At 43.6% G+C, this 18,041-nt stretch overlaps 1 protein-coding gene across 1 annotated transcript; it reads left to right on the forward strand.

Moving 5' to 3' along the window:
• The first annotated feature begins 829 nt into the window (after positions 1 to 829).
• LOC123019488 (C-type mannose receptor 2-like) lies at positions 830 to 14,568 on the forward strand. The gene is made up of 10 exons (XM_044422400.1): positions 830 to 920; positions 2,019 to 2,113; positions 2,717 to 2,860; positions 3,708 to 3,822; positions 5,455 to 5,513; positions 11,035 to 11,113; positions 11,297 to 11,388; positions 12,382 to 12,522; positions 13,049 to 13,163; positions 14,501 to 14,568. The coding sequence occupies exons 1-10, from the start codon at positions 830 to 832 to the stop codon at positions 14,566 to 14,568; spliced, it is 999 nt and encodes a 332-aa protein (XP_044278335.1).
• The last annotated feature ends 3,473 nt before the right edge of the window (positions 14,569 to 18,041 follow it).

The following is an 18,041-nucleotide window of genomic DNA, read 5'->3' on the forward strand; positions in this document are numbered from 1 at the left end:
TCAAATGACTAAGGACTAATCATTGACTCTCCCAAGGTGCTACCTTTATAGAACTGTTGTGAGGATAAAGATTCAACTAGATAGGACAACAGCAGGACTTAAGTTAAGGAGAGGGTGCTGGAGATATGAAGGACAGGAGAAGGAGTAGACACTTTTCTCTAAACACTTTTCAGCCTCCTTTTCCCCAAGAGGGAATAAGAACCACCTTCCTACCTGTTGTAACAGATGCCCAAGCAAAAAAATCTGCTAGGTTTGCAGGCATTCTAACACAGACCGAACTGATCTTGATCTTCCAGACTGACCTATGAGGAAGGACTTGATTATCCATCAGCATTTCTGTTTTCTGAATGTCTCTGACACAGTGCTCAGCATTAAAATTTGTATTTTATGTGTGCGTGAGAGAACTTCCATTTAGAACCGCATATTTTTGGTGAACGTACATTTAAAATACCCACGGAATTTGTACACAGCCCGCCTGGTCTGTGTGGGAGAAACTCCCCTGCTCTGGGTCCATTCCCACTCGCTCTACACCCTGGTTATTCCAGGGACAGCCTGCCCACCTGGGGAGTCTCATCTTGACACAGGCGCCTCCGCTTCTCTCACCTCGGTGTCCCTGCAGGACCTCAGTCCTAGGCTCCCCACGCTACTGCTTTGCATTCTGAGCCTGATTCTTCTGAGGCCCAGCCAGCAGTCCTGGAGAACGGGCGCCCAAAGCCTCCATCCTTCTCACTCCCAGAGTCCTAGAAGCCCCAGTGACTAATGAGCGTGACATGTCAAAAGCCAGGCTTCCCAAGCGGCCCTGGCAGCCTGCCCATCTTTTCATACAGGGATGTTTCCGGATCTCTCCTTAGATGACAAAGGGGAGAAAATGGGGCCGTTGACCTGCACTAGCCTGTGGCTGCTCGGCTTCTTCCTGACAGGTGAGTCCCTCTGTCCAGACTTGGTTTCATGAGAAGGAATCCATCTGGTGGGCATGTCATGAGCGGAGCCAGCTGGTGCTGGAGGTCAGACTAGATGGCCCGGGAGACCCCTTCTGACTCGCTCTGTTTCTATGTTTCTATGATCATTCATATCTCTCCCTCCCTCTCTCCCTCCCTCTCTCTCTGTTTCTCTGTAAATGGTTTTTATTATGTACTTTCATAGAATTATATAATAGTCGACTTGGAAGGGGTCAAAGGCCACTGGGTCCAACCCCTTGCTCAGTGCAGGACTCCAAATTAAACCAATCCTCTCAGATGGCTGCCCAGCTGCGTCTTGAATGCCCCTAGTGTGGAAGAGCCCAAAACCTCCCTAGGTCATCGGTTCCTTTGTCTTACTGCAGTTACAGTCAGGAAACTTTTCTTGATAACTAGCTGCAGCCTGGCTTCCTGTAACTTGAGCCTGTTATTCCATGTCCTGCACTCTGAGATGATTGAGAGGAGATCTTGGCCTTCCTCTTTGTGACAACACTTCAAGTACTTATATCAGTCTTCCCTTCCCTTCCCTTCCCGAGGCTAAATATGTCCTGGTCTTTCAACCTTTCCCCACAGGACTTTGTTTCAAGTCCCCCAAAGCTTCAGTTTTTGTAAACTGCCCAGAAAATTTCGGCTATTGGGTGATATCACAGTGCAGTAAATGAATGAATGATTTCACATGAAATAACAATACCCACAAAACAGGAAATGCTGAAATAGATGTGTCCACACCAGGCCCCTTCCCTTGTCCTTCCAGGCAGCTCCTAGGTGTTACCTCCTTAATCTATGACTTGGGTTGCTGGCATCTTTTTCCTGGCAGGGATCCTGTGCCTTTAGAAGCTCCAGAACAGTCAGGAAACCAGCAGGTGGCGTATTCGCTCCATACCAGTAGAAACTTCTCGGACAGAAGATCAATGCCAAGAGATTAGGAAATCTCTTGTAGATGTAGGAACGGGGAGGGAACCCTACTAATGCATTAAAGACTCTTCTAGTATTCTCTACTATGTACTAACTTTGCTTTCCCTCAAATTTCACTTCTCTGAATTTTGTATCCATGTCTACAAGCCACTGAAGCTGATCCTTGCCCAAGAGCATGGCTGCAATACCAGGGCAACTGCTATGGATTTTTTCACAAGAAGCTGACCTGGCATGAAGCAGAGGTAAAGCAAGGGATGAACAAATCTGTCCAGTTTGATCCCATTCAGTATCTCATTTTCCCAACAATGATTTTGTTGCTTTTTGCCTTTGTATCACTTTACAGTGGTGCCCTTTCCCCTGAAAAAGTATGCAGAAAAACGGGATGTATTTTCAGACACATTTGGGGGAAAATGCACAGTTTTGCATGTAGTTTCCCAAATGTAGACCCAAGAACTTTTTGCAAGCAAATTATACCCTTTCATATTGTATTTTGTGTGCACTTTTCCTAAATGAAAATGTACAATAAATAACATTTTTTTGAGTTGCAAGCTATTTTGTAAACTTTGGGAAAGTGCAGTTAGGGCTGCAATATTTTATTCCCATTCATGTGCAGATTCAGGAGGTGTGGCTTTGTAAAGTTCAGATCAAAATGATCCTTTTCATCCCTCCATGAACAGGTTGTAGTCAATGCGATATGGGAGGCTGAAGGCCAGGGCTGGCTGCAGATGTTTCAGCCTAAAGCTCCCACCATCTTGGTCAATATGGTGAAAGGTCAAAACATCTGGAGAACCACAAGTCACATGTCCCTGGTGAGAACTCCTGTTGTGTTTTTGTCCCTTCCCCAGATTGAATGTCAGAGTTATGGCCGCGGGACCCACCTCACGTCCATCCTCACTTGGCCAGAAACTCTTATCGTGTCCAAGCATATCTCCACCTACAAGAAAGAAGAGGGGGTGGATGTCTGGATTGGACTCCATGACACTCACCAAGTAAGTCTGAGCCTCTCTAATCATAAGCAGCTATCAGTCTAACCTTGCTTTGGGTACCATCGATTTAGGAATGCTTGAGCAATTCTATTGTTGCAAATTCTGCAGCAAATTCTGCATTGCCCAGATGAATGTGCCAATCAGAACTTACTCATTTGTGTTGTGTACCAACCGCAACATTCAGCACGGACCCTACTAAGATGATTCCAAAAATATCCAGCTTTGACAGTGCTTGATTTGGATGCTGCCCAGTTCAACATGGGGCTGAATTTGACTCCCAACATGATGCAGGAAACCAACAAACGAGGGACTAACATTTCTTTGCTGTTTAACAAAATTAGACTGTATCTGTGAAATCGTACATCTGCTATAAAAGTCCTTCCTCCAAATCTCCAAGCTGAGAGAACACTGAGAAACCTACTCGCTGAGATTAGAAGTTGGAGCTGTCAGTTGCAAATCTAAGAACACTTTTGACCCCCTTCCTCCCACCTTGACATTTTCCTCGAATGGAGAATGTGGGATACTTTTGCAGACACTTTGCTGGCTAGATGTGTGATTAATCCTAATCCCTAATGAATCTCTCTTAACCCTAATCTCTAACGAAGTGTCAGCAGGGTGCAGATTCAGATTAAGACCACTTGGAGAAGCCATGTTTTGATTTGGGTGTTTCTGAAATCAGAGCAGTTTGGTCGGAGGTTCCCCTGAATCTGAAACCTCATCCTATGCAATTAAATGTTTGTTTTAAAGATATTATTATGAATTATAGATCTTTGCAACTGTTAGCCATACTGGCTAAACAAAACCTTCACAGTGTGATTTAGGGCTCTTTTTATTTCCTCTGTCACTGCAGAATGGCCGCTGGAGGTGGTCTGATGAATCTACGTATAACTACAAGAACTGGATGCATGGAGAGCCCAACAACCTTTGGAATTCTGAATACTGTGTGGCTTTAAGGGCCTCGACAGGTGAGCACGTGGCCTTTGCCCATTGAAGTTGGGGAGTTCTTGAGACACATTACAAATTGACTGGTCTCTCCCTTTCGGTGGGTGATTATTCAGCCTTTTTTTGACAGCCAAGATCTGTTATACAGCAAAGGTGCAGCCTTCCCCCCTAACATGCATATAGGGCCCAACTGATTCGAAGGAGCAGGAGGTGGAGACCTCCAAGCTCCAACCCGAGGCTCCTCCACTGTCAAGTGGGAGGGCTGGCGGAGGCAGTCTTTGGGCTGTGTAGAGAAGCCATTTCAGAATGGGAGGGAAGGAGGTTGGATTGAGCAACCCTGTCTCCTTCCCTCCCTGACTGCCAAATATCCTTTGTAGCCCCTCTTTGAGGTCATTTTTCTGAGCTCAGAGAGCAGCCAGCAAGATTTTTCTGCACAAGCTGCAAGGGGCCAAGGAGGGGGATTGGAGCTGAGGTCAGAATGCCATTTTTCAGAGCTGGGAATCCAAGTTATCCTGTCCCCCTCCCCCAGTGATGCTTTCAGGGCATGGGATCATTACTTTAGGTTGTTGCCCCCTTTTCAGATCTCTGACTGGCTACAGGTTTGTTGCCACTGTGGGGTTGTTCGCTAGGAAACCCTTTCTTCCTATAACAGGGAAGTTGTTATACAACCCACATCTGGTTGGCCATGTGATGGCAACACTGTTGCTTAGGTGGGCTGCATTTTAAACAAAACAACCCTCCAAGGTTGGATCTTTCTCCTTTCTCTACGAGGTGGAAGCCAATCAAGCCAAGCACCCCTAGGACCAGCAAACTGCATCCTCCCAGAGCCACTGAATTGCAAACTCAAACTGGTGTGAAGACACCCTATGTTTTGTGATATCCTGGAAAGCATTTTGCTCCCACCCTGGACCCCCTTTCCTCTGGAGGATAAAATGACAACAAGGGATTCCAGAAGAAAGTCACACATCAATAAGAAATATCAGTTTCATTAAGTATGGTGGAAAAGATAAAGAAGGGGGGAAATGCTCATATATGAATCAATATAATTGTGGCACAAGTAAATGAAGTGGTCTGGTCCTGGGTTTAAGCCCTCATCTGGGCTTGAGAAAGACAGCTGCTTGAATTATTGGCAGCCAGCTAGAGTACAAACTTTAAGATTAGCATAAAGCACCTTTGCATTTGCACGTGCTAATCAAGATGCAACACATCACAAACTTCCCCATCAGATGAGTTGGACTACCATTCCTATTGCCCCCAGCCAGCAGGGCCCTTGGCTGTGGTGGAGGGGGATGTTAGGAGTTGTAGGCCGACACATCCAAAGGGCACCTGATTGGAGGAATCAAGTAGAATTGACAAAATGGGATGGAGGTACCCAACGGCATGAACTCGAGTTTGTGTTTTGCATTTCAAAGTTTCCATCCAAATTTGGACGTGCTCTGCAAATGAACCACGATGTTGCTAGTTTGGGCAGGTTGTTGGACATGCTTTTGTCTTAACTGTGAGATTTGCAGCAGTTAGACTGGCTTGACTGCCCTGAAGGGCCGGAGCAAATATGCCAAAAATGGACCACTGTCCCTCATGCCTGCAGGCATTCCACCAGCATGCGGAAAAGACAAAGGCTAAAACCAAAGCCTGGCTTTTTTTTCTGCTTACAGAATATAAGGGATGGATTGATGCTGTTTGCAAGAAATTGAAAGCCTACATCTGCAAACATGAACTCTAGACAAGAGTGAAGACAATTGCTGCACACAAAATGCAACTCCTTGGGAAGAAGAAAATGTAGCAACATTATTATACCCAACCTGGAACTTCTGACACATCAGTCGACCCTTTTCTCCTCTTCTGTCTTCTCTGTCTTTGCCTGTGACCCTGTCTATTGCTTATGTCCTTGCCCCAGGCAGTGGAACGATATTAAACTTTTCTCATGGGTGTCTCCATCACTCTAGCTTGCCACCTTACCCTCAGGTTGTTCTGATCCAGAGCTGGGTGCAAATGGTCCCTCCAACCCCTCCACGCTGTCTGTGGGGAGTGAACCTGGTCAGGAGAAATGTCCCCAGTGGTTTCAGTAGGGCTGTGACCCATCTGTTCTTCTCGAGTTCATGGACTTCCTCTTGCCTTCAGCCCCATCTTGGGAGAGTCTGCGAACAGTTGCAGAAGCCCGGTTGTGCAACCGGCTTCCTTCTTCCTTGCCATGTGCAGCACAAGTAGTGCAGATCACACACACTACTGGCAGAGTGGCCTTGTGGGGCTTGATGCCTATCAAGTGCCTTGCAAATGCTTGCCAGGAAATTGTACTCACAGCCACAGGAAAGTGGGCCGGGCTTCAGGAAGTTTGGCCCAGGGAATCTGATGGATTCCCACCCCCCAAAATGGAATCTTCACACATCTCTAGGCTGGGCAGTTTGGTAAGGGAGACAGTGCTCTCTTTGGTAGCCTGGTCCCAAGTAATTTAGGCTTTGTAAACCAGTGCCAGAACATTAAGCCTGGCACCATAACCAAGTGAGTTCAGTACACTTCCGTCAGCAACGGAACTGCATGCTGAGAATATCCTTTGAGGCTGGTTCCACAGAAATTCCAGCTCTTGGAGCAGCTTAAAGGCAGCTCCACATAAAACCCATTGCAGTAATCCAGGCTGGGAGTTACTAGTGCTTGTATCACTGTAGTGAAGCCATCCCTTTCCAGGTGGGAGAAGGTATAGAGGGACTGTTGGTAGAAGGCCGGGTGATTTGCAGAAGATTGACAAAGGGTCTCACTTCCCAATTGTTCCAGAAGAGGAACATCGGAAAAGAACCCTTGCCTGAGTTAGTCGCAACAAACCAGTTTCCAATGTCCAAGGCATTCTTGCCTTTTCAAATATTAAATAAGAAACACTGGTGAACATTCAACCTGATCTAAAGGGGGCTGCATCTGAGGCCATTTGCAATGTGAAAATCCGTCCCACCATGACCTAGAGAATAGTATTGCATCCCAAGACCTGAGGTATGTCTCAAGATCACCAAACATGGGTGGTGCCTCTCATGCCAGTGGAGTAAAGGAACCACTCCAGGTTCTAGTTGGAACTTCTAAGGAGCTATCCATGATGACTATTTTGGCATGTGGCTCATCACCATGGATTGCTCTTTAAATGCTCAGGAATCTGTTGACATACAACATCTGGTTCTGCGAGAGATTTGGGATGTCCTGCACGCAGCAGGAGAAGTGAAGTTTCAAATAGAAGATCTTGAAAATTGGTATGGTGGAGTAACTTTTGCTTTCATAGTTTCACAAAGAAAATGTGAGGCTCAAAGAGCTTACATTTCTTAGTACAACTTAAGTCTGTTGATGAGCCAAAAGGAAAGGGTGGGAGTTGATAAAGCTTGCTCAGTTGGATCTCTGAGTAATGCCCAGAGATCTAAATCAAGAAGTCTCCTGTCCAGGTTAATGAAGTGGAACATGAAGGAAAGAAATCTGGTCAAAGGTATGAAAAGCGGGTTCTTACTACATCAAGATTTCTCCATCCAAATCGTGCAGAATATTTCTCCTGAAACATTCTCAGAAGCAGATAGCAGAATGAAAGCATGTGTTACCAAACTCAGCCAGTCAACAGCTAGGGCAAACCCGGGTGAACCCCAGACCCGAGTCAAAAGGAGCCCGAGATGAGACTAAGAGCCAAAACCAGCTTTATTCTAGTGCACTATAGAATAAAGGGAGACAAAAGGGGACATTCAGCCCAAAGCAGTCTCTCGAAAGTTGCACCCCGGTACATGCATTTTATACCCTAGGTAACCCATTAGGTCACCTAATACACTTCTAATGCATTGATACATCAATGTATGCACCCCCTCCCCTGCTGGAGAAAGAGTCCTTTCTTCTGTCAAGGACCAGACATTTCCCATATCTTTTTCTTATCTGCTCGAGATTCACACAGCCTTGCCATGTTCTTACTCCCTGCACATTTGCAACTTTCATGGCGGCTGGAACCAGTTTGTACTGTCCCTTTGATTACTGTATTCGAGGTCAGGCTAGTGTGTTAGCTGTGGGTTACACAAAGTTCATTTTGTTCTTATCCCCCCTCCCTTCTGAGTTAGTATAACTGTGGTGTTTTTACTTTGTGGCCTCCCTCTGGCCAACTACCTTTGGGGTGTTTTAGGGTGTTGCAATTGTCAACACATGGAATCATTTCAAAAATGTGATCTCCTTTACAAATGAGGCAAAAATAAATGTTCTGCAGGTGTTTTAGAGATCAAACAAGCAAGTCGCTAATTTATGTAAATGGAAGCTTTCTTCTCCCAACAGGCAGATTATGTGGCCACCCTGTTTCTGGGCTAATTCCAACCATTGTTTCAATTGTTCAAGAATCCTGTGCAGTCCCAACCGCCATGCTCATGTGGGAGCACCTTCTAGAATTGTTCTAATGAAAAGCAATAACAAGCTGAAAGTTCCTATTCCCAGAAGCACAAAAATTTAGCTTCCACTGCACAATTGGAAGCTGCCCAGCTGCACATTAGAAAACCCCCCGATTTGTTCCTCTGGGTTGTACCATTTCCAACTGTCTGGAGGAGCATCTTGGCTCTGCCCCTTTCAGTTGGTGTCATACTCAGGATGACACTTCTGAGAAGGTCTCCCCTTTGATGCTTTCCTCTGACGTGGTTCTCCCATTCCCAGGCTGTAAATCAGAGGTGTCCATCCTTCCAGGTCACATCTTGCACTTCTAGCTGAAAGGGAGTCTTCTTGCAGCTTGCAATCTGATGGAAAACTAAGCAGAGAGATGGTCCCAGTTCCTAAGAATCTTACATTGGACTGGTTACCAACCATTTTGCTCTAGGCTGAAATCAGCTTAAAGCCATGGGACCCACAGTGGTGTGGGGGCTAGGTGTAAACAGTTTTGGTGGCCACACTGGGCAGGGAAATAATTTCTTTCCTTGCCCTTTCCTCTATCTTTCTTCCCTCCATCAGCTGGGGAATCTGACGACAAGAGAGAGGGCATTGTGTAGTTGCCGTGTGACTCCTTAACCTGACTGCATGAATAGACACATCCCTTCCTGGTGGAGTTTCCATACAATGAAATGCAATATTTGGGGAAGGATGGGGAACAAAGGATGAATGTGAAGAGCTGCGTTTACTCATTGTTTGTGCAATGGACATCAAAACTTAGAGAGGGGGACAAATCAAGCATCTCACCAAGAATGGTAGATTTTTGGGGAGAGCGGAGATCTGTGAGGCTAGACTGTCACTACGTGGAATTTAAGGTCAATGGGATGAATCCATGGTTCCAGTATCTTCATGATGGATATTCATTGCCCCTCAGTGCCTCTTTCTGAAGGATACAGTGCAGTTTCCCCCCAGTACCTCTTTCTCTGCCTAAATAAAGAGCAGATTGAGATGCCATTTCTACAGTGCTGATGGCTTGTGATAGAAGCTGCCTTCTTCCAGTTTGGCCCTAGATTATGCAAAACTGGAAGCAGTGGACCAGGATTTCCTTGAAGCATTTTGAATTGCACCACAGCTCCTCCGGGTCTATATAGTGTCACGCAGAAAGCAAGAGGCCATCAGAGAAGCTCCAGATACAGCCATCCATCACGTCTATCCACCCAGGAGACAAGCAGCACAAGGTCTGTAGCTGAGGTGAGGAGTCGTACATCTTGGGTGGAAGGTTCTTGAAAGTTGTGGAGTGTGCACGGTAAAATGGCTTGAAAGGCTTTGAGAGAAAGAGAGAGAGAAAGTGATGAACAAGGGCTTACAATGAAGGACTTAGGGAAAACTTAGCTGGATGTGTTATAGGGAACAATAGTTTGCAACCCTGATCATAAACCAAGTGTTAAGATAAAGCAATGTGATGAAAGTCTTATTAAGCAGTTTGATAGTTCTACATGGCTATAAAGTAGGACATATCAGTTTCTTCATCTTTCTACTCATTTCTTCTTTTTCCAATCTTGAGTTCAGTTCATATTTAACCTTAAACATTTCTTCAGTCCTAAGTTTGATTCATCCCAAACTCAGAATTTTGGAAGTTCACCAGAAAATGCACAAACAGTTTTGTGCACATTTTTCAGAATGCATGCATTTTTGCAGACAATTTTTCTAATATAATCCATTGTTGAACATTTTCCCCCAAGTAAACCTACTTTTCTATGCTGTTTTTGAAGATTCCAAAGAATTTGGAGAAGTGCAAATGTTGATGGACCACTAAAGTTTGGTTCTCATAGCCTGGTTCTTTGAAAATATCAAATTAGCAAATTCACATGAGAAATTCACACCTCCAGCTCTACTTAAAGTAGGGTGGCAAAATCTTAATTGACAGATCTGTGGAAAATTTGGCCAGTGATGAATTGATTAGCAAGTACAAAAGCAAAGGATTTAGGGGTTTTGGAGTCTTTACACACTTCATGTGTTATGTTTTTACATAACAATCATGTATGTTGCACACTTTTCAGAGCTAGGATTGCATGGAACTCTGTCAGGTCAGGTCTGTTTCCGTTGATGGACCATCATGTGTATTCGCCTTCTTGCTGCGATCGATCTGATTAAAAATGAAATGCAGAAAGGACTATTCCTTACAGTATATCCAAAACCAGCACACAGCTCACCCCTCCAAGGAAATATTGCTAACATTCCTTGCAAGAGGAAAGACTTGAAGTTCCCGTAGCAGAAGTTGCTCAGGTTAAATCAACCTGCTGCTTGAATCAGCACCTTTCTGCTTTCCCAGTGTGGCCCAGTTCTCCAAAGTTCGAGCAAAAGAGCAGAAATGAACAGAACAAGCAGAATTAGAATGGTTAAGGGGAAGTTCTGTGACCCCCAAGATGGTGTCTGAGGGGCCATAGGATATTTCAGATTCCCAGCTCTGAGGTGTGGAAGACAATGCAGGTGCCAGGAAGTTGAGGCCTCTCCAACTTCCTTTCCCTCATCTGGAAACTCTTCTACCAGATGTGCTAATGGCCCACCTAGTGAAAGGACAGGCACTCTGCTTCTCCCATCCTGCACAGGATACTTGTAAACCTCTGTGCCTGGGGAGGGGGGTGGCAGGGTGAGAAGCATTACAGACACAAAAGTCAGGTGAAAGTGCAGCTTCAGTTTCTTTCCTCTACACAGTGGGTGTGTGGAAATCACTTGGTGTGCCTTTAACTTGACTGGTATGGATCCAAATTCATCCTCCTTAGAACAAGTCAGTTGGGACTCAAGTTAGTCCTAAGTAGCTTGGCCTCATTGATTTCAGTTGGTGTATTCTTATGCATGACTGCTTTTCTTTCCCTTCAAAGGTCAAGCAGAAGATGAGATTTCTCACCTCCTTGAGCCTTTGCCTTTTGGGTATCTTGATCTCTGATCTTTTCCTAGAAGGTGCGTCTCTTCATAGTTCTCTACACGATACACAGCTAATTAAGGAACCTGCATGAATAAGGCTCAGTCTTTATTGCAGTGCCGGCTTTACTGGTTTAAGATTTAATAGAGACCATTAAAGACAGCTTTGTCATTACTTTGTTCCCCTTTCCCCCCCCTTCTTATTCCCCTCTCTGCAAACAGCTGAGGCTGACACCTGCGCCAGGGAATGGCTTCAAAACCAGGGCAACTGCTATGCATATTTTGATACTAAGGTGACATGGCATGAGGCTGAGGTAAGAAGCTGTTCTCCCCAATCCAAGTGCAATGTGACGTTTGACATCTCCAGGTTAAACGAACCCTTGTGAAAGGAAGAGAATGTTGGGGAGTTTGATGGGATAATAATATGGGCCATTGTCTTCTCCTCAAAATGTCAATTATATAGTCTTCGATGGAGAATCTTTTAATATTTCTGTTGAAAGTCAAGCTAGATACATTGAGTACAATCCAGGACCCTCTTTCCATGAGAGGAAGGGATGTTCTGTTGGAGTAAAAGAGGAAGGGCTCTCCTTGTAAATATCCCTTTACCTGAAATTTGGGAATCCCCTTGCCCAGGCAGTGTAATTCACACCATTCAGCATGGTCTCCTGACTCAGTTTCAGGAGACAAGGTGGGTGGGGCTACCCTGAGAAGGAAGAACTGTGATGTCTATCAGTACACTTGATCTAGTGTGTATCTGGATCCAACCCTGCTAGCTTCTCTTTTCAGAAAGCAACTGCATCAGTAGTGAGGAAATTTGGACCTGGTCCATGACAGTTTAGTCCTTCACTGTGCGTTGTTTTTCTGACTCTAATTGTTCTTTCATGGCTGCTTTTTATGGAACACACAGGCCGTGGCTGCTCCGCTGTGTCAAACCATCCCCTCCTCATTCTTTTTGCAATATAATACTAGTTCTTTTTGCAATATAATACTAGTTCTTTTTGCAATATAATACTAGTAAGCGTAATGAAAAGCTCACTAGGAATTGTACCCTTATGTCACAACTAGGTTGGAACTAACTTTAGATCTTTTAAGAAAAGAAATGCAGCAGTAAACAAAGCAACGACACTTTCCAATTCATTGTACAAGCTTACATTTCTTGAAAGTATCCCTTGGATTAGAATTCCAGACCAGAGTTCAAACTGTTTGCGTTCACCAATAAGTTGAAATTTGGAACACTTTAGCTCAGCACTCATCCCCCTGTTGGAAGCTGATAATGAGCCAACATCTTTGTTCTTCTCCTTCACTAGATTGAGTGCCAGAGCTATGGACGTGGAGCCCATCTTGCCTCTGTCCTCACCAGGGCAGAGACTCTTCTGGTGGCTGAATTCATCTTCACTTACCAGAAAACAAGAAGTGATGTTTGGATTGGGCTTCATGATAGCCGTCTGGTAAATCTTTTTCTCTTGCTCCATTTCTGGTTATCCTCAGATATACTAATCCAGCCTTGTCTCAGTATCCCCCATCACAAACCCATGTGCCATCACTTGATTCATTTTTTGGGAGGTCTCCTTGACCATCTCTATCACAACCTGAGACTGATCTCTGTCATTCAACTTCTCTCCACTTCATCTTTGTACTGAAAATATCCTGAGGATATTTATCTGCTTCTGTCTCCGAGTCATCTTTTTCTTAGGTATTATCCAATGTTGTCCCTAGATGGGATAGACTGAATGAAATGAATGGGATTTAAGTTCATTGGGATTTAAGTTAGGTTGGATCTGCCTTCCATGAAAATAAATGTTCTGTTGGAAAAAAAGAGAGGAAGAGTTCCACTTGAGGAAGATCTTTCTTCCTGAATTTTGGAGATTCCCTTGCCCAGGAACCATAATTCACCGCATGGGTTACTACTCTACATTGGACTGCCACTGGATACTACCCTTTATTCACATGATCTGTTATGTCCTGTCTCTGCAGACCAGAAAATGGAGGTGGGCTGATGAATCACCCTACAATTACAAGTCCTGGATGCCAGGAGAGCCAAACAACTTGGGCAACATGGAATACTGTGTAGAGCTGAGACAATCCACAGGTAAGCAAGCTATTTTCAGGGTCTGAGAAAGGATGCAGACACTACTAGTAGTTGGTTTCTCTATGTGCCAGACCAAAAGTAAGACACTTGTTCAGCTGTAAGGACCACCTCCAAGTTGAACTGTGAAAGGCAGTCAGGTATAGTGGTTATATTGTTTGGGTGGCCAAACCGACATTACTTTGGATCTACTTGAGATTGAAAAAGAAAGAAAGACATGATTGCTAGCTATGCCTTGCTTTCATTTTTACTCTAGAGTGGACACAAGGGGTCTCATTCTGATTGAGCTCAAAGTGGGTGAATGGAAAGGCTTAACTCTATATTAAGGTTGAATCTACTGTAAATTAAACACAAAAGAAATACATAACTGCTAAGTATGGCTTTAAAGCAGGGGTCCTCAAACTTTTTCAATAGGGGGCCAGTTGAAAGTCGGTGGCTACATGCGCGGACCATCGAGGTGGAGGTGCCTGGGTAGTGGGCCGGTGAGGCGTTGTCGGGTGTGTGCGAGGTGGCATTGGGTGCGCACAGCAGCGACTCGCTTGCTTGGAGATCCACCAGCGAGTTCAAAACCATCTCCAAGTGAGCAAGCCACCGGTGAACACGTGTGTGCGGGGGAGGTGGGCGACAGCGGCAGCTTGCTCTCTCGGAGATGGTTTTGAACTCCCTGGGAGATCTCCCAATGAGTCCAAAACCATCTCCGAGTGAGCAAGCCCCTGCTTCCAGCCCGTGCGGTGGTGTGGGCTGGATGAAAGGGCATGACAAGCTGGATCCGTCCCACGGGCCATAGTTTGAGGACCCATGCTTTAAAGCAATACTTATTTTGGTTCTTAGACTTGGGCTCAATGACTGTGTGATCCTGAAGCTGACAACTAATCTGCATCAATTAATTTATTAAAATTATTGCACCTCACATAGCATTTTTCTAAGTATGGTGACTGCTAAAAAAGCACTCTTGGCATTCATGATGGTGGCGATATTTCAGTGTTCCTAATGAGTTGGCTGGTGGTTAGGGAACTGAAAGTTCTTGCTGTAAGAATCTGAAAATGAATCAGAAATTGAATCGATCTGGTCGTGTGTGTGTTTTTTTTACTTGGCTTCTTATTTCTGAACCCGAAAATATGCTTCTGTTTTCTCTCTGCCAAAGATTAAAATAATACTAATACTAATAGAAGAGGAACAGAAACAAATAAAATCACAAGGACAAGAAGCTTCTCTTTTGAATCAATGAAACTTGAGATCCCTAAGAGATTTTTCAAGCCATACAGAGTCACTTTGGAATGTATGATTATGAAAAAAGTATCTACAGTGAGCTAATATTTGCCTTCTCTGTTGCATTTTAGCTTTTAAACAATGGAATGATGTTCCATGTAAGAAACGAAATGCCTACATTTGCAAGCACTTCCTCTAGAGGGGGCTCTAACTTCCAACCTGCTGGGATGCAACAACACCTAACAGATCGATGGATGTCTCTTTGATGCCATTTCCTTTGGTAACCTCCCAAGCAAAGAATCAACTCCCATTCACACTCTTCACGAACCATTTCTGAAGAGCTGTCCTTGGGGTCTCTCTCATCTTCTAATCCATGTTTATGGCTGCAAGAAAGTGACATTTTAATAAACTCCGTCTGATATATGGACTTCCTGGTGTTTTTCTATTTTTCTAGGACAGGGATAGCAAAACATTTGGACGGGTGGGTACATTTGGAATTTGAGTGCAGCACCACAATTTTTAAAATTATTAGTATTAGCAGTACAATAAATTTATATCTGGCCCTCGTTCCTCTTGTGACAAATCGAAGATGAGTTACAGAAGTCTCCTCCACTCCATTTTTATCTTTACAACAATAACCCTGTGAGAGGGTAGGGCCAGGAGTTGGCATGTGTCCCAAAGTCACCCAGTGGGCTTCATGGCTGAGTAGGGACTAGAACCAGACCTCCCAAGTCCCCAGTCCAACACAATAGGCAAAAATGTTTGTATCTATTGGATTCTGCAATGTATTTTGAATAAAGAATTGCCTAATTCAGCTCATTGCTGGTGGTACAACTCATGTTCCTTTTTAACATACATTTTGGCACTGCCCAATGAGTGCTTCCCTTTGGAAGGAGGTTATTATACAGATAAAATTTGTATAGGGAAGTATTTCTGTGAACTTACAATAAATCTTAATCTTGTATTATGTAATGGACATGGACTAGGGTAGTGAAGGTGAAACTTTTAGAGACTGAGTGGCCAAACTGCAACCCAAAACCCACTTATTTATCACAAAGTGCCAACACTGCAAACAAACCTGAATACTGAGGTTTTAATTTAGAATAAACAACTCACAGCCTGTCCAACCAAAAGTATATATATCCTTGGCAGCTCACTGACTGTCCACATGAAAGCTCAGATGAATTGCACCTAATAAGTTGTGGCTCATGACATCATCATCTGGTGCCACTACTCCTGTCCAAGCATGCGCATGGCCCCGATGTGCACTGTTATCCAACGCTCAGCTGTTGGGTGATGCTGGGCCGACTTGGCTTGCGTGCTGACAGAAACGCTATGTGTGACCGCTGTGGCATGATTGGCATAAGTTTGCTACCATTGGCCTGACCCTACGCTGGTGAACTCCCGCAACCCTAATAAAGCGGTAAAATGCAATAAAGCGATTTTGAAAAGAGGGTGATTTTGAAAAAGCCCTCCTTGCGTAGCTTTTTCTGCACAACTCATCATTTCTACCCATTCTAAACACATTCCAACCATCAAAATCATGCCAGGACTCCTCCTTTTTCTAACCCTAACCCTACCCTGGTGCACATCCTTAACCCTAATAGAGGGCTGAAGTTCCATTGCAAAGAGGGCAATTTTGAGAAAGCCTTCCTTGAGTAGCTTTTTCTGCACAGCTCATCATTTTTGCCCATTCTAAACACATTCCAACCATCAAAATCATGCCTAGACACCTCGTTTTTCTAACCCTAACCCTACCCTGGTGCACATGCCTAACCCTAATATAGGGCTAAAGTTCCATTGAAAAGAGGGCGATTTTGAAAAAACCCCTCCTTGGGTAGCTTTTTCTGCACAGCTCATCATTTCTACCCATTCTAAACACATTCCAACCATCAAAATCATGCCAGGACTCCTCCTTTTTCTAACCCTAACCCTACCCTGGTGCACATCCTTAACCCTAATAGAGGGCTGAAGTTCCATTGCAAAGAGGGCAATTTTGAGAAAGCCTTCCTTGAGTAGCTTTTTCTGCACAGCTCATCATTTCTGCCCATTCTAAACACATTCCAACCATCAAAATCATGCCTAGACACCTCGTTTTTCTAATCCTAACCCTACCCTGGTGCACATCCTTAACCCTAATAGAGGGCTGAAGTTCCATTGCAAAGAGGGCAATTTTGAGAAAGCCTTCCTTGAGTAGCTTTTTCTGCACAACTCATCATTTCTGCCCATTCTAAACACATTCCAACCATCAAAATCATGCCAGGACACCTCGTTTTTCTAACCCTAACCCTACCCTGGTGCATACCCCTAACCCTAATATAGGGCTGAAGTTCCATTGCAAAGAAGTTCCCTTGCAATTTTGAGAACAAGATCTTGGTCTCTTCCAAATTAGTAACATTAAATGAGGAAATTCTATCAGAAACAAGTTGAAGATAAAAGCCTTGCCAGTAAATTCTAATAAGACACAGGTTGCTATGTTTGGGAAATATCCTGAAAGCATCTTTGGCTTTTGGATGTAAATGCTATAAAACAAATAAAACATTTAAATGTTTGGGACTGGTCTGCACAGAAAGACCAGTCTTTCTCTTGGCATATAAAATCACCAAATAGTAAATTGCAAGCCTTTTGAACAGCCAAAGCCATTCTGAAATGTGCTGCATCTTAAGGTGGAAACTTGGTAAACCTAGTTCTAGCTGTTTATAAAGGCAAAATAGTGGCTCAAACTCTATGTGGGGCATAGGTTTGGAGTTCCTGAAAGGTTTTGGGTTTGGAACCCACCATTTCTTTAGTGTCTTGATAGTTTTATCCAAAGACATGTTATCTACTCTGGTTAGGTTAAAGACCAGTCTGCTGAGTATGGAGAGTCAAATAGAATAATTTTATGCTACTGATTTAAGGTGCAACAAATGGATGGCAGATTTCCTAAAAAACGTTTGATTGAGCTGGCCAGGTGGTTGCCTATTAAGAACTGGGTCCATCGTGCTTCTCAGCTTCTAGTTAAATATGGTCACTTGCCGATTGTGGTTAAGAACCTCTCATTATTAATATTATTAGTATTAATCATTATTAATACATCATTATTAAGTATTGTAAATGACCTATATAGGAGGCTGTTACTAAAAAGACAAATTCTGCTTCTATGTCCACATATGCACCATAAAATGTTAAATTTAAAAAGGTTCATGAACATGTGGAATCTTTTTCCAAATTTATGGAACATGAACAAGTGACATATAAATACTACCTTCAAAGAGATACTTATTAGGCTCTTTGGTCTGCTTGTGTTGATGCCTATGTGGAATTGCTAGAAGTTTTATGTATGTCATATAAATTCTTCCCCCTCTTTTTATTTTTTTTTAAATCAGAAAAAATAACATAAATACAATACATCACAGCAATGATAATATAGCAAAAACACAATAATTAAAAATAAATGATAAAGTGCCCCCACCACCCCGGAGACCAATGCTACCACCACTTAATTCACATATTATAACAATTAATAATATTTAATATACTTCAATTGCACTTTAAATTCTTTTCTATATATTTTTGGCTTTCTTTCAAATCTATTTTATTTCCCTTATATAATTTGTCAAAAAACCTTTGAAAAATTAAAAGGTTTTCTTTCACCTTATTACATCTTTCCCCTTTTTTGTTCTTTATTACTCC

Source organism: Varanus komodoensis, unplaced genomic scaffold (assembly GCF_004798865.1).
Source record: "Varanus komodoensis strain SLA01 unplaced genomic scaffold, ASM479886v1 scaffold126, whole genome shotgun sequence".
Lineage (NCBI taxonomy): Eukaryota > Metazoa > Chordata > Lepidosauria > Squamata > Varanidae > Varanus > Varanus komodoensis.

What these genes read in the sequence shown, in the direction of transcription:
- LOC123019488 (XM_044422400.1), top strand. Translation starts at nt 830, where the DNA reads ATGTTTCCGGATCTCTCCTTAGATGACAAAGGGGAGAAAATGGGGCCG. An exon ending in GACTCCATGACACTCACCAA is followed by an intron (nt 2,861 to 3,707) that starts GTAAGTCTGAGC and finishes CTGTCACTGCAG; the next exon opens with AATGGCCGCTGGAGGTGGTC. An exon ending in CTCTGATCTTTTCCTAGAAG is followed by an intron (nt 11,114 to 11,296) that starts GTGCGTCTCTTC and finishes CTCTGCAAACAG; the next exon opens with CTGAGGCTGACACCTGCGCC.